This window comes from Podarcis raffonei, chromosome 17 (assembly GCF_027172205.1).
Source record: "Podarcis raffonei isolate rPodRaf1 chromosome 17, rPodRaf1.pri, whole genome shotgun sequence".
NCBI classification, from domain to species: Eukaryota; Metazoa; Chordata; class Lepidosauria; order Squamata; family Lacertidae; genus Podarcis; species Podarcis raffonei.
Genome location: NC_070618.1, coordinates 27,644,256 through 27,665,301, shown reverse-complemented (window position 1 = coordinate 27,665,301; position 21,046 = coordinate 27,644,256). Strand labels below are relative to the sequence as shown.

Below are 21,046 nucleotides of genomic sequence, written 5' to 3'. Positions count from 1 at the left end.
CCAGGATCCAACGTGCTACTTTAAGAGTGCCCAAAGGCTTCACACGTTACCCTTCAACAGCATAACCCTGATGGGTCCCATTTTCCAACTGTTTCACAGCAGACGGGGTCTACCATTTGAATAATACATACAAAGTCTCGAGTAAATGGGTGCACAGAACTAGTTATTTTCCTCGGATTCAAACTCTTTGCATTTATTAAATACCCTGTAGCATATTTTTTTACATGGATTCCAAACAGGCAAGAATTCCAGGCAGCTTTTTAAAGTTTTATCACAAAGCTGTAAACAATTTCATCCAATGCATCACGATACCGGGTTGCACGGTCTACTCTTTCTGTAACGGAAACCATCTCTCTGGAACAGACAATTCTCACTCAAATGTATCACGAAGCTTTAGTTGCACTGTCAAAACTTTCTATCCGGATACAATCTTTCAGGAACGGAAAGCACGTTACACACCTTAGTGTAACCACAAAACACCTCTTGGGCACCTCGCATCTTGACAACAGCTCCACATGTGAAGACGACACCAGGAGGCTACCAGCCATAAGCCTTTGTCCATACTGCCTTCTTCCTGAACTCTGGGAGAGACCGCAGAGCCAGCAGAGATGCTGAGAAAATAAGGAACATTCACAGCAATTAGTCAACCCCTCAATTGCTCCTCCACAATTATGTTTTTAAGGATACGCTGGTGTGTGCGTGAAATGAAATGAAATGAAAAAAAGGCCAAGATATTTGAAAACTTTGACCTGTTCGATTGGTTGTCCATATGCCAAATGTGGGGCCTATAATTTCTTGAGAAAACCATGACTTTGGTTTTCTTGTAGTTCACGGCCAGCTGTTCTCTCTGGCAATAGCCTGAAAATGCTCTGATCAGTCTTCTTAGGCCTACTTTTGTTAGGGATAAGAGAACCACGTCATCTGCATATACAGTGGTACCTTGGGTTAAGTACTTAATTCGTTCCGGAGGTCTGTACTTAACCTGAAACTGCTCTTAACCTGAAGCACCACTTTAGCTAATCAGGCCTCCCGCTGCCGCCGTGCCGCCAGAGCACAATTTTTGTTCTCATCCTGAAGCAAAGTTCTTAACCTGAAGCACTATTTCTGGGTTAGCGGAGGCTGTAACCTGAAGCGTATGTAACCTTAAGCGTATGTAACCCAAGGTACCACTGTAGTAGAATTGAAATGGGTTTTGTGGCCAGTTTAGGGGCATGATACACTCGGGATGTTAGACACTGGACAATGTCATTTATGTATAAGTTGAACAGTGCTGGGGTGTGTGTGTGTGTGTGTGTGTGTGTGTGTGTGTGTAAACATCCCCCCAAACTATTTCATTCAGACTCTCTGTTCAATTTGTTAAACAGATCAACGTGCAGAAGCGGCAAGGTTGAACGCTGACAAGAAGGAGGAAAACGTAAAAGCATTCAATTTGCCAGTGCTAAAACCTAAGCATCTACATACTTCTTTACATAAGACCCAAATCAAGGTACTGTGGGTATTGGAACTAAGGGCTAGACTAGACTACATCCAACTTGCCACTGAAACTGAAGCCAAGATTTCCTTTTAAGACAGTTTCCTTTCTAACCTAAGCTGATAGATGAATCAATACATTTGGGAGAAAGGGATGTGAGTTGCTATTTAAGTGAAGCGTGCAATTACATCCCAAATACTGATCACTAAACAAAGCACCTTTATAAAAGTCAACAGCGTAACCCTCCTTCTGAAATGTAATGTTGATATTTATCCAATTTGAAAAGCTGTAAGTACTCAAATGCAACAATACCTTTCAAAAGATTCCTAGAAGACTGGGATAGGACTTCGTCTGAGCTCTCCATCAGGTTAAATAGCCAGTCAATGAACTAGGAAGAAATCAAAAGTTAAAACTGTTAAGTTGTGGGCGACACAGCGATTCTTCCAAAGCACCTCTTTATTTGTAGCTGGAACAGAACTGAACTGAGGAGCTCAGTCAGCCTGCTTATATAGAGCTCCACTAGAATGCAACAGTAACCATTTTCTGTAACTAGCCAATCACTGAACGTCACTTTCGATCCTTCATTTGCATAACTATCTACAGTATCCCCCTGCTGGCTCAGGGTGAGAACTTCAGTACATAACAAAAACGCTAGTATGATTTACTTACCGCCATGCCTTAAATCAGCATTGGCGAGTAAGTTCAGGTTGAAAGAAACATTACCACCATTAAGCTTACACCTGCTCTGATTGGAAGCCTAAACTATACAATTCATGCAAAGACGTGTAATGGTAACCCAATGGCTGTTTTGAAATTTTAAAAAGTTACTTTGGGCAAGTGCCAATGGGGTAGAGAAGCAACACCGGAATGTACCTTTTCCACATTCCACTGAAAAGTGGAAAGCACTTTTGGGGAATGATGCAAAATAGATGTGATGATCTCATAATACATGTTACCAGGCTTCACACTTTTGCCTTTCTGGAAACAGAATGCTTAGCTCTAGTTAGCACACTAACCACATTTCCTTGTCCTAGTCTGGTAAAACTTGCAAATGTTCAGGGGAGCTTGTGAGCTACACAAGGGCCAGAGAGCATGTCCAGAGGGCCACCAGTGAGATCTGCTTATCACATTGCGAGGAAAGAGAAATGTGCTTCAGTATGCTGTTGTTGAGTCGTTTAGTCGTGTCCGACTCTTCGTGACCCCATGGACCAGAGCACGCCAGGCACTCCTGTCTTCCACTGCCTCCCACAGTTTAGTCAGACTCATGCTGGTAGCTTCGAGAACACTATCCAACCATCTCGTCCTCTGTCGTCCCCTTCTCCTTGTGCCCTCCATCTTTCCCAACATCAGGGTCTTTGCCAGGGAGTCTTCTCTTCTCATGATGTGGCCAAAGTCTTGGAGTCTCAGCTTCACGATCTGTCCTTCCAGTGAGCACTCAGGGCTGATTTCCTTCAGAATGGATAGTTTTGATCTTCTTGCAGTCCATGGGACTCTCAAGAGTCTCCTCCAGCACCATAATTCAAAAGCATTAATTCTTCGGCGATCAGCCTTCTTGATGGTCCAGCTCTCACTTCCATACATCACTACTGGGAAAACCATAGCTTTAACTATACAGACCTTTGTTGTGCTTCAGTATAGTCTGCTCCAAAATAGGTGTTAACACTTACCCACAGGTTGCAATCTACTTCACATCCAAGTCCTGGTTTTCAGCCAACCCTTAACCACAATCCTTAACTTTAAGATATTCAGACTTTGAGCTGGTTCATATATGCAATGCTAACCAAATCATGCCTTAGTATAAATGCACAGAGGTGGCAATTTGCTCCCCAGGTAAGAATGATGGAGAGATTAGTTGCAGTTTGCGTTTAAATGCAAACTGGCTGAATTCACACTTTGCCAAACTATATGCAAACTGAAAGCGAGCCATTCTTTGAGATTTGCACTTCTCTGAATTTTGCAATGTAGTTCTCCAGACAAGAACCAAAAAGCACATATGAGTGCATATATTAGTGAAAATAACAAATATTATGGGAAATATTAGCTCAAACATAGATGTAGAAAGTCATGCAAGCCTTCATTTCTACTACATATGGTATACAGTTCTATTACAGCACAATTTTTATCTGAACGGGTACTTTTTTATGCAAAATCAGTGCAAGAAGCCCCACATGCACAGAAAATAGAAGGGAAAGTCAGACCCCGGTGCTATAATGCAATGAAATTTAGTGTAGTGATAACTATATTAAAGGAAGGAAATAGCTAATTTCCCTTCTCCACACTTCTGATCTGTTTTTAAGCCCCATTGCTTACGCTTGCTTTGTCCATTTAACAAAGAAATAACACCATGACTAAATGTGAAACTTTCCCAACATTCTCCGGAGCTTAATGTTTGCATAGATGGCTTTTGAGACATCTTCATTATCCCATTTTGCTCGCATCTGACAGAGTTCTCATTTATATTTATGAGTCGCTTTTAATAATGTCTGTTTTTACGGCATGTTTGGTTCCAGGTAATAATTTTGTATGCTGATTTTATGCAAATATCACCTTAAGTGTGCTGAATAAGACTCAGGCTACAAATTGCCAAAACAGCTCTGTACAAAAAGACCCAATAATAATATAGGCACATGGACATGGCCTATGTTCTGTCTGCACGGTACTCATAACAACATGTACACTAATCCAATCAATAAGAAACACGTAAGTCTCAGTACGAGTCCACTGATGATAGAAATTCCTTTAACCAGAAGGCCAGCTACATACCTTTTGTGTTTGTTCCTTCCAAGGCTCTTTAGCCAACAGACACTGCAGGCTGCCTGGGAAAAGAGCGAGGGTCTCCTGCGCAGCCAGATTATCTCCTGGGCGCTTGCCCAAATAATTTGCAGGCAACGCTGATCTTGCTTCCCCTTCCCAGCTGGCACTGAGGCCAAGCAGCAGCGGCGCAGAGTGGTCAGCCCAGGCAACCACGGAGGCAGCAAAGATCCACAACAGGAAGCTGACCGCCTAGACAGGAAACAGATGCAGATTTTGCTAACGGGCTCTGCAACGCCTGGAAAGGGCTATAAAGCCAAGGCAGCCATTTGGAAAGAAAACTGAGTTCAGAAGCTCAAAAGAATTTCAGTGCTCTGTTGTTGTTGTTGTTGTTTTATTTTGGAATCTGGCCATGGTTCAAACCTCAACTCAGCCACGAACCTCCTGGACAGCCATGGAACAGCACACCTGTGAAATGGGCATTGGAGAGGTCTGCTTTGCAGTTTTTTGTTAGGTGCACAAACACAAAAGTTTGTGCACACAAAAGCTGCATCCTTAAGATCTGCTGCAGCAGAGCAGTCTTTGAATCGGGAATTTTATTGCACGTCTCTCCAAGAGCTTCTTCTGGTGTACAACACAGAAATAGCAAGGAAAGCAGCTCAATCCATCTGAATTATTTGAATCTAGCAAATTACACAGATGGCTTTATAAGTGCTCAAAAAACTTTTTTTAAAAAAACTGCAGTAGATGTATATCTACAGTGATATTTTCTTTTGAGATTCCATCACTGTTTTTACATTCAGGCAGGCCCGATGGTCAATTTCCAAATTTTAAACATGTGTTCTGAACAAGCATTTTGATATATTTTGTCAGCAATCTGACATTTTCATTACGAAAGTAATAAGATGACTTTTATGAGGGGAAGAAATCTCCACATGTTCCACAGGAAGGGGCATATATCATGAATAAAGTCATTTTCCCACTGTTATTAAAAAACAAAAAAATTATATATTTCAGGAATGTACCTCTTTTGGATCCACATTTTGTATGGATGTTGTCTTCAAGGAAATGTTTTTAATATATCCCATCAGTTCCAAGAGCCACGCCATTCTCTTTAAGACTCCTGTAATGGCAAAAACGCACATGCATTTTGAAGCACTTTAAAGATAACAAGGGAATCTTCCCCATCCTTATTCTAAGTTTCAGTACTGCCCATGTGCTCAACTAAGAAATAGCGAAGGCATTCAGAATTAGAGTTGATGGGTGCAAAAATGTAACTATATAAACAAAAGAATATTTTCACCATTTCACCATCATTGTTTCCAAACCGTTTGGTAAAACAAAGCCACCCCACCAAAAAAGAGAGACCTGAAATAATAATAATAATAATAATAATAATAATAATTATTATTATTATTATTAATACTCCGCACATCTGCCTGGGTTTCCCCATCCACTCTGGGCGGCTTCCAACTGAATATTAAAAACAATACAGCATCAGACATTAAAAACTTCCCTAAAGAGGGCTGCCTTCAGTTGTCTTTTAAAAGTAAAATAGTTGCTTATAGCCTTGACATCTGCTGGGAGGGCGTTCCACAGGGCAGGTGCCACTACCGAGAAGGCCCTCTGCCTGGTTCTCTGTAACCTCACTTCTTGCAGGGAGGGAACTGCCAGAAGGCCCTCGGCGCTGGACCTCAGTGTCCGGGCAGAACAATGGAGGTGGAGACGCTCTTTCGGGTCTACTGGGACAAGGCTTTTTAGGGCTTTAAAATTTGAACTGTGCTTGGAAACATACTGGGAGTAGAGATGGGAAGGCCTGAAAAAACCCCCGAAAAAATGGGGGGAAAACCTGGTTTTTTTCCAACACTCCCACCCCGAAAAAAAAAACGGAAAAAAACCTGGGTTTTTTCCAATTTTTCAGGGTTTTTTCCAGGCCTTCCCATCTTTAACTGGGAGCCAATGTACTTTCAGGACCGGTGTTATATGGTCTCGGTGGGCATTCCCAGTCACCAGTCTAGCTGCCGCAGTCTGGATTAGTTGCAGTTTCCAGGTCACCTTCAAAGGTAGCCCCACGCAGAGCTACATGAATGATATAGACATGGGATTTACACTCTCACATAGGGCAAGCCAACACAACTTGTGTCCCGTTGAGCCAAATGGAGTTCAACAGCGGCTGGGTAAACCTCTTTCCTGCCCCCTGCTTTTTGCCTGGGACTGCAAAAACTGGTGGGTTGCCTTTAATTTCTGCAGGCCTCTCATAGAAGAACTCGCAAGCGTGCAGAGGACAAGCAGTAAATGGGGATAAAGTTGGTCCCTTACCTTTCCCGCCCTGACCTGGCCGCAGTGATCCATGCAATGGTCACCTCCAGGCTTGACTACTGTAATTCGCTCTACGCGAGGCTGCCCTTGAAGCTGTCCCAGAAACTCCAGCAGGTGCAGAATGCTGCAGCGAGGCTCCTCACAGGGTCCCTGCCATGGGATCACATTCACCCAGTGCTTTTCCAGCTGCACTGGCTCCCAGTGGAATACAGGGTCAGATTTAAGGTGCTGGTTTTGACCTTTAAAGCCCTTCACTGCCTAGGACCCTCTTACCTACGGGACCGCCTTTCCCAGTATGCCCCATGGAGGACCTTAAGGTCCATAAATAGCAACACCCTGGTGGTCCCGGGCCCTAAGGAAGTTAGATTAGCCTCAACCAGAGCCAGGGCCTTTTCAACACTGGCTCCGGCCTGGTGGAATGCTCTGTCTCTTGAGACCAGGGCCCTGCAGGATCTGATTTCTTTCCGCAGGGCCTGTAAGACAGAGTTGTTCCACCTGGCCTTTGGCTTGGAATCAGTTTGATTCCCTCCCCCTTTTTTCTTTTTCCTTTCTCCTCCTATGATGAGATTGCTCCCTACTTGTTTTAATGTTGTATCTTAATCATTTAAATTGCATTTTAATCAACTTGTTTTTATTATTGGATGTTAGCTGCCCTGAGCCCGGTCTTGGCTGGGGAGGGTGGGGTATAAATAAAAAATTATTATTAATAATATAAAGAGATTTTATTACTGGGCCCTTCTTATACAGATAGCAAGGAAGAGAGCTTGCGGGCCACACAATCTCTTTTGCTATTAGCTCTTACCTGTGTTTTCGTGGCTCACAATTCTCGCATGGTAGAAGCTTTGCAACAACATCCACACAATGGTTTCTTTCTGCTGGCACCCAACGGCAATACTAATCACGTCGTTCCATCTCAGCGAAGGAAATCTGCCTTGGGAAACTATATAAACTTTGACAAATGTGACCTTTTCCAAATTGTTCTGCAAAACAAGCCATGAAGTAGATGAGAAATAGGAAACCGACTCTCTGATGCAAACTTTCACTAGCTATTATGCGAAGAGGAGAAGAATTCCCTGATGCTAAAGTAGAGACATTTTGTATTTCTGGAACGGAGGTCTCTGTTGATCTTCTTTATGGCTGGCTATAATTTGATTTATTCCGTAGCGTCCACAAGTTTCACTCTGACAGGGTGTAGTTGTAAAGATGGCCCATAAAATACTTTTGCAAAAGAAAAATAACTACTGGAAAGATTAAGTCAAAATTGGATGTGCAGGATGCCCTGATGTCTTGCAATGCCAATGCAGTCTAGAACATTACAAAGAAAGGTTTTCCATTTCTGGAAAAAGATCTAGATAGCTAGACTACAGTTACCTTTGAAACTTGGGTAATTCGGTCAATTTCTGTGTCTGCCATTTCCGAGAGACATTTTGCTGCGTGTATATACATCTTCACTTCACTTTGCTGCAAAGATAAAAACGAATGTGTGCTATAAAACCAAGCAAAGCCAACAGCCTAACTAAACCATAATAGTAGCATCCCCCAACACTTTCCTTTTCAACGTTTCTAAATTCAACTTGGAAGGCATATATATATTCATTCACCCTAGGTAAAGGTAAAGGTAAAGGGACCCCTCACTGTTAGGTCCAGTCGTGACCGACTCTGGGGTTGCGGCGCTCATCTCGCTTTATTAGCCAAGGTAGCCGGGGTACAGCTTCCGAGTCATGTGGCCAGCATGACTAAGCTGCTTCTGGCGAAGCAGAGCAGCACACAGAAACGGCGTTTACCTTCCCGCTAGAGCAGTACCTATTTATCTACTTGCACTTTGACGTGCTTTCGAACTACTAGGTTGGCAGGAGCAGGGACCGAGCAACGGGAGCTCACCCCGTTGTGGGGATTCAAACTGCCAACCTTCTGATTGGCAAGTCCTAGGCTCTGTGGTTTAACCCACAATGCCACCTGTGTCCCCTATTCGTTCACCCAAACCACCCACTAAACACTTTCAAATAGATGGAAATTGGAATAACAGCCACCTGTCTTTTCAACAACAGATTAGCAGAAAGCATTTCATTGTGGATAAACATATCAATGGAAAATGAGACCAGAAGGCCCCTAGGGGGCCCTGCAAAAGTACCATCATTCTCAAATTAAGCCTCACCTACACTACATAATGGGACACGGGTGGCGCTGTGAGTTAAACCACTGAGCCTAAGGCTTCCCAATCAGAAGGTCAGTGGTTTGAATCCCCGCGACAGGGTGAGCTCCCGTTGCTCGATCCCTGCTCCTGCCAACCTAGCAGTTCGAAAGCACGTCAAAGTACAAGTAGATAAATAGGTACCGCTCCAGTGGTAAGGTAAACGGCGTTTCCGTGCGCTGCTCTGGTTTCGCCACATGACCTGTACAAGAGCCGTACGCCGGCTCCCTCGGCCAATAAAGCGAGATGAGTGCTGCAACCCCAGAGTCGTCTGTGACTGGACCTAACGGTCAGGGGTCCCTTTACCTTTACACTAAATAATACGTGATTACTGGACATGTCTTAAGTCCATTTCCCCTCTTGTATTACCCGCATGGGGTCCCAAACAAAACTTGTTTTTTCTTTATTTACCCTGTACTTCAGTTTCTACCATGAACTCACCGCAGTGCGTAATCTAAAAGCGAAACACAGTAAAACTAGCTAACGGCAACGTTGACATTTTGCTGCAACGGAAACCAGATTTTATCGTCTATTTCAACTCCATAATCATCCGTGAAGCAGATTCCATTCCTAATGCTGTTTAAATTATTCTCAAATTGGTCACATTTTCTTTTAAAAAAAACACACAAAACAATCCACCACAATCCTACCACAACACAGTATTTCTGTGAACAAGCCCTATTTTTAAACTATCCCATACAGTCGCATAGCGGCAGATTTCATGGCCCAAGATTTTTCCTGTAGCTGTCCCAGTTCTCCAGTCATTCTTACAGTCTTAAAAGGAGCCCCTTTTTCAACACCGTCCTAATACTCTAAATATTTACTTTCCTTACCCAAATCCCATTTGGCAGAAGTTCAAATATCTTCTCTGCAGTCCTGCAAAGGCAGCTCCAGCTGTACTGGGCAGAGCTTGGCAGTTTCATGGCTTGGCTGAGCCCTTGCAAAATACTCCAGCAAAGATCCAGGTCCTGCGGCTGGTTTTTGGCTTCAAAATGCTGCACCATGAAGACTTCTGTGAAAGCCTGCAATTTGTCTTCTGCTACATGCTTCATCCACACAGATAAGGACATGAAAAGGTATCTCTTGGCTTGTGCCTAAAGTGCAGATATTAAGGTATTACGGAACCCCAACAAGGACTGTCTCATAGCATTAGGAAAAATATTATTAGACCCAATGACTTGTTTTACTTTAATATTCTTGGCAAACATCCTCTTTGTAAGAATACAGTCAAACCTCGGTTGTTGAACGTAATCCATTCTGGAAGCCCGTTCGACTTCCAAAATGTTCGACAACTGAGGCGTGGCTTCCGATTGGCCGCAGGAGCTTCACACACTCAAATGGAAGCTGCACCAGACTTTCGGCTTCTGAAAAACGTTTGAAAACCAGAGCACTTCTGGGTTTTCGGCGTTCAGGAGCCAAAACGTTCTAAAATGGAGGTGTTTGGGAACCGAGGTTTGACTGTATGCATACCACACATAAATGAAGGTGATATTATATTACAGGAATAGTAATTCAGGTAGGTAGCCGTGTTGGTCTGATGCAGACGAAATACAGTCGAACCTCCATTTACATAACCCTCTGGTTACATAAACTTTGGGATGCACATGGCAAACATGGAAGTATTTTACCAGGTTTCACCATGCATGCATGCGCAGAAGCAGTCCTCAGGTTGCAGAAACCTCAGGATACGACCGGACCTCCGAAAGAGATCCCGTCCACAACCAGAGGTACCACTGTAAATAAAAAAATTTAACGTTTTTTCCCAGTAGCATCTTAGAGACCAATTAAGTTTGTTCTGGTTATAAGCTTTTGTGTGCATGTACACTTCTTCAGATACACTGAAACAGAAGTCACCAGATCAGTGACTTCTGTTTCAGTGAAACAGTGACTTCTGTTTCAGTGTACCTGAAGAGGTGTGCATGCACACGAAAGCTTATACCCAGAACAAACTTAAGTTTCTAAGGAATAGTAATTTTGCTAAAGGGTTATTTTTTTAAAAAAACAACCACCACCACAGAACTTTTAATGATATTTTGTGAGTGTTAAGTACCTACAAATCCAAAATCTTTTCTCAGTCGTGTCCATAGGAATTGGACTGGACTGAGAATGCCCCATTAAATTTGTTCAATAATAAATTATTATTTGAAGGAGGGGAGATAGAAAAGGGCACTGGAGCAAGCCCCAAAACTGCGCCCAGGGCAACACCCTCCCACTACGCCTCCACTAGGAAGGGATCTCTGCAAGTGATTTCTAAGAGTCCTGTGCTGTACATTGGACACCCTATGATCAGCTGATTATTGGTTCCTCAGAAGCCTTTTTCGATCCCATCCACCTGCCTTTTCCTCTGCTGGCACCTGACATCTTTGACATCTGTGTTGGCTATTTACAGATTAGCTGCGCTGCAGAAAGCATGCTGGGGAGACCACACATTCAAGAAACGCAAAATAACTTTTCTAGGTTGTTGTTGTTGTATAGTCGTTTAGTCGTGTCCAACTTTTTCCTGCTTGGCAGGGGGTTGGACTCGATGGCCCTTGAGGTCTCTTCCAACTCTATGATTCTATGATTGATTCTATGACTCTTCGTGACCCCATGGACCAGAGCACGCCAGGCACTCCTGTCTTCTACTGCCTCCCGCAGTTTGGTCAGACTCATGCTGGTAGCTTCAAGAACACTATCCAACCATCTCGTCCTCTGTCGTCCCCTTCTTCTTGTGCCCTCCATCTTTCCCAACATCAGGGTCTTTTCCATGGAGTCTTCTCTTCTCATGAGGTGGCCAAAGTATTGGAGCCTCAGCTTCACAATCTGTCCTTCTAGTGAGCACTCAGGGCTGATTTCCTTAAGAATGGATACGTTTGATCTTCTTGCAGTCCATGGGACTCTCAAGAGTCTCCTCCAGCACCATAATTCAAAAGCATTACACTAAATTACAATATATCAATAAGTATGACCCATCCACCAGGGTACTGAGAGAGCAACATGCTGCTCTTTATATACCATACCCAACAGCTTAATTACCACAACTTAACAGCACCTGCTATACGGCTTCACAGCTGTAAAACTAGGTCACATTATTTGCTCTGGCCTTTAAAGAAATACACATCTTGTGAAGCAATAAGGGACCTTCAAATTCAAAGAGACCATTCAACAATCCGGTGCTGGCAAATGGGTATGGCTTGACCATGATGAATCCCTGTCCCTTGCGTGGGACATTAGACATCCCTTTTTACAGAAACTTATAAGTGCCAATTATGAGCCTAGCAAAGAGAGAGGAGGGCAGCCATTGGGCGTGGAGGCCCGCAGAGTGATGACACGTACGCTTAGACTGCAGACGAGAGGCGGGGCTACCCACATGCCCAAAAGCATGGCAGCGTTCTGCGACGACTGGGCCTGGGTCACAGCTACTTCAAGGCACAGCTGCTGTATCTCTTCTCCTAAAAGACACAAGGAGAGCAAAGGTTGACGTAAGAGGGAAGGAAAAAAATCAGAATAGTACACAGTCCGAACCAAAACTGAAAACCACCATTCACCACAACGGACATCACACAGTTTCCATGGCATTCCTATACACTTTGAATTGGGAAAACATAGAAGATTTTTTTTAAAAAAAACTATTTATTTATTATTAATGTTGCAATACATATATGAAATCTTTACATAATAATATATATACGTTATATTTGTGAATTCGCATTTTCACATTTAATTATGTACCAACATTTATCAATTTCTTATTTCTTGCCCTGTGTCTTCCTTCCACCTGTGCGTGACTTCCTTGTTATTATTTTGTAACTTTATTATTGAGATTGTATTTTTGTATCTTAATAATTAAACATTCAATCTTATATATCTGCTTAACTTAACTTAGCGAAATCAGTCTATACATATCAATACTTTCTTGTTGGAGCATCTTTTGGTCATGTATTCTTTCACACATTTCCATTCCTGTTTGAGATTTTGATTAGATTGCATTCTAATTGTTGCCGTCATTTTTGCTAATTCAATCATTTCAAAAAAATTATGTTGCCAGACTTTCAATGTTGGTACTTCTTCTGATTTCCAATTTTTTTGCAGTCAATAACCTTGTGGCGGCTGTTGCATATAAAAAGATTCTCTTCATGTCTTTGGGGATGTCATTTGTTATAATTCCTAAAAGGAATGTTTCCAGGTTCTTATCAATTGTTGTTTTAAACATTTTTTTTTCAATTCCTCATGTATATTTCCCCCAAATTTTTTAATTTCATCACATCCCCACCAGACACGATATAGGGATCCCTCTGATACCTTACATCTCCAACACAGATTTCATTAGATCATTGGGGAAAACTTTGGAAATCAGATATTAATTTCACCGCATGCATTACTATCAAAGAAAATATCATGAAGATGTTCTACAGGTGGTATTTAACCCCTTTAAAACTGGCTAAAATTTATAAACTAACAAGATAGAAGATTTGGATGTTGGTTTGCACCTGAAGCAGCAATAAAGTCTCTGCTGGGGTGATTTACCACCACCCCTTGGTTGAAACCCTCCTCAAATCAGGAAATAAATGAAACTGTCTGCAGTAGAAGATCACCTCTCTTGTTGTGGGGCTGACCCGGCTAAAAGCTAAAACAGCTTGAAACTGCTGAACAGAGCAGAACTCTGCTGCTTTTATGTATTTCTATTGCAGGGTTTTTTGTTTTTTTAAAGACCTATCCTCAAGGACGCTTGCTGTTCTGTAACACAACAATAAAATTCAATTTAAGTTGAAACCACAAAATGTAAGTGCTTAACACTGCAATGGAAGCAAAACATAATTACTGGAGCACTCTGTGCTGCATACTGGAGACATCTCACAAATGCAGTCGTTAGACACAAAGCCTTTGCAACAAATTAAGTGCTTCATAACCATACCACATAAAATGTAGTTTTACAAATAGATCTTATTCACAAAAGGAAACACTGACAGAGTCCGGTGCACTTTTTAAAAATTATTATTATTATTATTATTAAAATTGCTTTTTAAACAACTTACCAAAATTTAGTCTCAGGAGAGGGGAAAGAATCGATGCCCAGTTCACAGGTGGGTACAGGTAGCTTGCTCCATTCAATGCTATGGGAGCCATAGCTGCTTTGACCAAGTGAGGCTGAATTTGTTCAGGGCCTGAAACAGAATACCAAACCACAACATGGATTTTCTGCTAGTGTGGTGGCACCTCGGTAAAAACACTTCTGACTGTTTGTAGCAGAGTTTTCCCCAGAGGTAGAGGACAAGAACAGGAGTCATACTCAAATTCACAGTCAAGAGCTTTTTTATTGCTTGACTGGTTACACAAGGATTTCTGCTACTATTATATACAAGCTATTTACATTCATTCTTTATCTCTCCAGCACGGTATAATCTCAGTGTGTGTGTGTGTGTGTGTGTGTGTGTGTGTGCGCGCGCGCTTTCCCTGTGCGGAAATTGCAGCCTGCAACTTCCTCCCTGTGATGGCCTAGGATTCGGACTCGGAGGCTGAACCTGAGGAATCCCAGCCTGCACAGGAGTCCCCGCCTCCAGAACCAGCTGAGCTTGAGCCTGAAGGGTCCTCACCTGTGCTGGATCCTCAGGTGCAGGTATCAGCTGAGTCTGCTCTGGCTCCTGAGGTGATGGAGGACCCATTGCCTGCAGGTGCTCCACTCTCAGCCCCGTCAGGGGAAGAGGAGGTTGCCTCTGGGTCCGGTAACCCTCCAGTCTCTCCTGAGCTGCAGAGGCTCAGGGCAGAGAGGCGGAGGGAACTAAGTTCCCGCAGGAGGAGTGCTCGCCTCCAGGCCAGGAGAGGCGAGTCACCAGAGGATCGGGGCCGCCATATGCCTCAGGGCAGATAAAAGCCAGCCAGCCCCAGTCCCAAGTTGCGGAAGCAACGTTGTTGGTAGCCAGTTCCTGCCTGCACCCTGCCCTGCCGGAGCTCCTAACCTCACCAGACTCCCTGCCTTGGACCCAGCTTCAGATTTGACGGACGGCCTCAATACTGCTACCTTGACCCTGGACTGGACTCGGACCTTGCCTCATGGAAACCCACGGGACCAGCGCACTCCCTCTATTTGCATCTCCAGCTGACATCAATCAAACCTAGAGTGCCACTCCTACACACTAAAGAAAATTCTGGAATCTTCTTTAAGTTTCCAGGACCTTTTATCTGTTTCTTAAAGAATGTTTTCCTAAAATGTCTCAACTAAAGTCCCCAGAAGAACAAATACTAGCAGTGGAAGCCTTTTCATGGAATTTTGACTAAATTTTACTGGGTTGTTTTTTTAAACTGAACCATTTTGTGCCCCCAAAACTAAAAGGAAGCACACCCTTTATTAGAATTAAGAAATGAAAAGAAGAATTATAATCGGTGCATTGAATGAATGCAACCCATCTCAACCCTCAAAATAAACAAGGACATTTTAAAAGCAATGCAGAAGTTTGGCGTACTAGAGGGATTATTCTAACATATAGTAAAAAAAGAAAAAAGAATATCAAACAAATTTTTAAAAGGCTTTGATCTGTTTCTGTAAGCAATCCAAAGAAAACATTATCTTTTATAGCAGCCAGCCAAAAAGAAAGCAAAAGGGGGGTGTTAAGTATGGTGAGAGTTTTCCTCACAAATGTGTGTCAGCTTAGACATTCTCAAAGTGCGCCAGTAAAAAACGAGCACACACCTTGAGCTAAACAACTCAACAACCTTGGCTAACTCCCCTCTAAAAAACCCAACGGTTCCATAAATACTGATTTCTTAATTTGGGGTTCTCAAAAATAGGGGCTGTCTTATACACAGAAAAAAACATGGTATTCCCAATATTGGCATTTGCTTTTTACCTTTCTTCCCACTTTCGATAACAAAGTCGATGGCTGCCCTCAGGAAACTTTTCTCAGGCAGGTAGCTAAAGTCTGGCGGAACTGTGAAAACAAAATTGGGCCCATCATGTCAAGCTTGTGCCATGTTGTACATTCAGAAGTTGATAGGAATTTGCCTTGTGTACCAGTCAAACCATGGATTCACCTAGCTCAGTGTGTACAAACTGACTTCAGTGGCTCAAGATTTCAGACAGAACATGCCCAGACCAACCATGAGATGCTGGGTCTTTCGCATGTAAAATTCTTGTCCTACCACTGAGCAACAGACATTTCTCTTTCTTGGGCAGCTTCTAAAGGATGGGTGAAATTCTATTTTCCATCCGCCCCCATCACCACCTTTTATGAGTGACATTTCAAAAGTAGACTAGAACCACCACACTTTTTTGTATACGCACAGAAAAGCCAATGGTGGTTGCCCCGAAGTTTGGAATTCACGTGGTGAGTTTTGCATGCTACAGTCCTAACATTAAGCCATGTGAGTCAAAACTATCCTGTCCTGAATTCTTCCATGTCTAGTCTCCTGATTGACGCGGGAAAACAACTATATGATAGCTGCTTCAATTCACTTGAGAACTCCTGCTAAACATTATGAATAGGGCTGGTGGAGAACACGCCATATGGTTGCAGATCACTGTAGCGAGACTCTGTTGCTACCATCAAATGAGGACAATTCATGCCAGTTTTAGATTCGATTTTAGATGGACCTCAACAACGGATGCCTTCAAGATGTCCAGAAATTACAATTCACCTTAGCACCACGACGAAGTTTCAGAAGTGGATTGAAAAAGGAGGTGGTAGCATGTTATTTGAAAATGTGCTGAAACAACTCAGGTCAACTTTGTTGCCTCAGAATACGACCCAAGATTTTCATTTGCCAATGGACCCCCCACTTGAAAGAGCAAATTTAGCAAAAATATTTGTTCTTTTGAATGGAGGCAAACGGTCAAATCAATCTTGGATTCATATTTGGATGCAATCAATGCAGTCTGGTGGACTTTGCAACGACATCTTCAACATCTTTATCACCCATAATAGAATTCCCTGCAAGAATGCTTACCAGATGTTCGACTGTGGGTCGCAGACACAGTGGAGAGATGCAAATGTCCCAACAGCCATGCTGCGTTTGTCTGAAGGCCGATCACCCCAGAAAAGCTGATTATCTGCAGGTGCAACCATCACATATGAGCCGACAGTTCAATTTCCATTGCATGAGCAGGCATTACTGAGCAACGTGTCAGTAAGATTACATCTCATCCAACCCCCTGCAATGCAGGAATCTCAGCTAAAGCATCCATGACAGATGGCTATCCAACCTCTGCTTCAAAACCTCCAAGGAAGGAGAGTCCATCACCTCTCATGGGAGTCTGTTCCACTGCCAAACAGCTCTTGCTGGCAGAAAGTTTTTCTGAATGTTTAGTCGGAATCATTCTGGGGAATGTTTGGGGACGGGTGTCAGGAGTGCATGCAGAAGCCAGGCCCTGTGACCAGTAGGGCTTCGCAGGACTGGGGCCTTCCTAAGTTTGTTCTGGAGAGACAAGGTGCGGCCGCACAGGTGAGGCTGATTGGTAACTCACAGCACCTGGTGGCAAGAGCCGGGAAGGGATAGAAGGGCAGCATTTCCCTTCGGCCTTTTGCCACAGCAACACGTTTCTTGCTTCCTGATCCTCAGACCTCGGCTTCTTGACTCCTTGCTTATCGACCCTCAGAGCCTTGATTTCATGACTCCTTGCTCCTTGATCCTCGGACCCCTGACTTCATGACTCCTTGCTTCCCGACACTCAGACCCTTGACCTCATGACTCCTTGCTTCTTGACCCTCAGACCCTTGACTTTGTGACTCTCTGCTTCCTGACCCTCGGACCCCTGGCTTCTGCACTCTCGTTCCTGCTCCCACCCCACCATCTTGCCCTTGGTCCCGACGTCCTCAGCCGCGACTTCGATCGCCCGTAGACCGGACCATGACAACGGGCCTAGTGCCTCTCGTCCACTGACTGCATGTCACCGCAGTGTCCCACTGGTTATTGCTATTCCACCAGGTCTCAGTTATGCCCACTATACCAATGTCATCCTCTAAGACCAAGCACACCTGTTCAGCCATCTTGGCTTGCGTATCAATGCGAAAAGGCCAACGGAAGGCTCTCACCTGACTCAGGATTCTGATGACCTCATTAAGTTTGCTCTGAAACTGAGAAGACTGGATGGACTCAGATTTCAGCTGTCAAAGAAAAAGGAAATGGATGGCAGGCAAGAAACCCTCTATAAGCAACCGAAGGTAAAGCCTAACAATGAAATAATTGCTTAAGGAGCTATAGGGTGGGGAAAGGCAGGACAGGAAGACAGAGATTGATGGGCAGGTACACATACACACACTGGAGGCCACAAAGTTGATAAGCATGACCCAGAAAATTGATCCCAGGATACTATAATTCCCATATTAATAGGTTTGATTCCCAATGGCAGGGACCACCGGATTTCTACTCATTTATACTTCATGGAGGAAATGCAAGACTTGAAGACAACCTTGCCAGAAAGGTAAAAACTGCTCTCCATCCCTGATGGGAGTTTGTGGAAGCTGCCACTGATGAGGGTGCCACAAGGTTGCCAGCAACAGATCAGGTAATTTGAAGTGCCAACCTTCCGATGGGCAAGCCCAAGAGGCTCAGAGGTTTAGACCACAACTCCGCCCGTGTCAACCCAATGCCCAGCTGCCATTTTACAAAACAACAACATTAGAACAGGGAGAATTTTTCATCTGTTTCAAAGGGCTGTGAGGAAATGGTGCTAACATATTCAGGTTTCCATTGGCTGGGCAGGCATGTTGGCAGCGTAATGTGATTGCGGAAATTTTTCTGAAGCAAAATAACCGGCTTACAAAGTGGCCTCCAATACACTTTAAAAATAGACATATTTCAGGCATGAATCGAGTATTTTACCTGTATCATGGCTCCTTCAGAACCCACCAGAGAAACCAGCCCATGGATCGCTGCAAGCCTTTGCATTGTAGGACCTCCCTGAAATTGAAACAAAACACAAATGTATCTTGCAGAATGTATTTATTTTCCAGGCATTTGTGGAACGTTGGTAAGTTAGTTCGTGCATAGCAGGGATCGGGAACATGTGTCAGTACAATGGTAACTTTTTAATTATAGTAAATCTATCGCAGGAATAATCAATGTGGTGCCTTCCAGGCGTTTTGGACTACAACTCATATCACCCATGGGCACTGGCCATTCTGTCTGAGGACGATGGGAATTGTAGTTGACAAGAACTGAACAGCATCGTGTTTCTATCTAAGGAGTCTATTCAGACACTGAAGGACTCCTCAATACAACATGAAAGAACAGAAATATTAGAAATTTGGTCTCGCAGGTTCCAAATTCTTCCCGTCAGTTTTGCCAGTTCTGCAAAGTCCATCATTTTCATCTACCACTCTTCTTTTGTTGGTAACTCCTGTTGTTTCCACCTTTGGGCTATTTTTTATTTTTTTTATAAATGATTTTTATTGATTTTATAGTCACATTACAATGACAGGTCTGTTCTAAGATGTTCTTTCAATTCATAAAGGACAGGAAGGCAGCATATGCCATGCTGGGAAACCCAGCAAGATGGGTGGGGTATAAATAAATTATTATTATTATTATTATTATTATTATTATTATTATTATTATTATTATATTTTATTTATTATTACTATGTTGGATGTATGAACTGAGTGCTGAATGCAGGAATCTTTGGCAGACAAGGGCTATGTGGAGTGTTCTTAAAGCCAATATGTCTGAAAACCACTGAACTGAAAGCAAAAGCAATCTCAGCTGACCAGAAATGTTAAAATATTTTATGGCCATTAGTTATACTACTACTACTACTACTACTACTACTACTACTACTACTACTACTATTATTATAATTTGCTGGGGGTATGGTTTAAAGCAGCAAATAAAGCTATTTTCCAAAATATTTACTTCTAAAGCTTGGTCACCTATGAAAATGGTTCACCCTATTCTCAGGTGATTGTTGCCTGAAACTGTCAACAGTGACAAAACACAATCCCGTACCTCTGCAAGGACAATTTTCATCCATGCAGGAAACAGCCTGTTGCCGAGGTCTTCCGCTTTGCCATGTCCGCTTGCAGACAATCCATGAACAATGTTCCCCAATGCTAAGGCAAACCCAGGCGTCTGAAACAGAACCAGAAACGTAGGCCAGGCAGGGGTTTAGAAAGGCCAGCTGCAATTGTATGAATTGTGTTAAGAAAAGAAAAAAACACACCCTACTTTTCAAGTATAGTGCTGCATGTTCTTGTTTTAACATCAGGATAGAACCAAAAGCTGCAAAAAGCACAGAGCTGAACAGTAGGTCTGTGGCAAGCTTTAATAATTATTATGTTTACTTGACAGAGACTGACTGTTTTACCCTATTCTTCTACCTGCGTGCTCATTGCAGCATCAATATAAAATGTAAGAAAGGTATTACAGCAGTACCTTGGTTTTCGAACAGCTTAGTTCTCAAACATTTTGGCTCCCAAGCCCAGAAGTGAGTGTTCCGATTTGTGAACTATTTTTGGAAGCCAAATGTCCGACAGGGCTTCTATTTGGCTGCAGGAGCTTCCTGCAGCCAATCAGAACCTGTGATTTGGTTTTCGAACATTATGGAAGTCAAAGGGACTTCCGAATGGATTCCGTTTGACTTCCAAGGTACGACTGTAGATAAGGTAAAGGGACCCCTAACCATTAGGTCCAGTCGTGGCCGACTCTGGGGTTGCGGCGCTCATCTCGCTTTATTGGCCGAGGGAGCCGGCGTACAGCTTCCAAGTCATGTGGCCAGCATGACTAAGCCACTTCGGGTGAACCAGAGCAGCACACGGAAATGCCGTTTACCTTCCTGCCGGAGCGGTACCTATTTATCTACTTGCACTTTGACGTGCTTTCGAACTGCTAGGTTGGCAGGAGCAGGGACCGAACAACGAGAGCTCACTCTGTTGCGGAGATTCAAACCACCGACCTTCCGATTGGCAAGTCCTAGGCTCTGTGGTTTAACCCACAGCGCCACCCGCATACCTATGAGTGTAGATTGTATGTGATAAAACATACCACACTGAACACACCCAATCTCGTCTAGTCTCAGAAGCTAAGCAGGGTCAGACCTGGTTAGTACTTGGATGGGAGTCCGCCTGGGAATACCAGGTGCTGTAGGCTTTTGAGACGGGCCTTTGGTTTGATAGCTGTTGGTGGAGCATGAGACCCTAAGGGTGGTGGGTTTGAGCAAAATATTCCTGCACTGCAGGGAGTTGGACTAGAATCAGCGGTTCTCAACCTGTGGGTCCCCAGATATTGTTGGACTACAACTCCCATCATCCCTGAGCTTTGGCCTTGCTAGCTAGGGATGATGGGAGTTGTAGTCCCACAACATCTGGGGACCCACAGGTTGAGAAAGGCTGGACTAGATGATCCTC

At 43.4% G+C, this 21,046-nt stretch overlaps 1 protein-coding gene across 2 annotated transcripts in view; it reads right to left on the bottom strand.

Moving 5' to 3' along the window:
* Positions 1-163: 163 nt before the first annotated feature.
* Positions 164-21,046, bottom strand: part of FOCAD (focadhesin) — a 119,502-nt gene continuing 98,619 nt past the window's right edge. For both annotated transcript variants that reach the window (XM_053371155.1, XM_053371156.1), the window contains exons 31-44: positions 19,650-19,772; positions 18,528-18,605; positions 17,738-17,809; positions 16,653-16,755; positions 15,557-15,637; positions 13,748-13,876; positions 12,048-12,163; positions 9,566-9,826; positions 7,913-8,002; positions 7,344-7,521; positions 5,248-5,345; positions 4,235-4,474; positions 1,784-1,859; positions 164-611 (exon numbers count right to left, since the gene is read on the bottom strand). In XM_053371155.1, the coding sequence (XP_053227130.1) occupies positions 538-611; positions 1,784-1,859; positions 4,235-4,474; positions 5,248-5,345; positions 7,344-7,521; positions 7,913-8,002; positions 9,566-9,826; positions 12,048-12,163; positions 13,748-13,876; positions 15,557-15,637; positions 16,653-16,755; positions 17,738-17,809; positions 18,528-18,605; positions 19,650-19,772 (1,719 nt within the window). In that variant the 3' untranslated portion in view covers positions 164-537. The remainder of the gene's footprint in view (positions 612-1,783; positions 1,860-4,234; positions 4,475-5,247; positions 5,346-7,343; positions 7,522-7,912; positions 8,003-9,565; positions 9,827-12,047; positions 12,164-13,747; positions 13,877-15,556; positions 15,638-16,652; positions 16,756-17,737; positions 17,810-18,527; positions 18,606-19,649; positions 19,773-21,046) is intronic.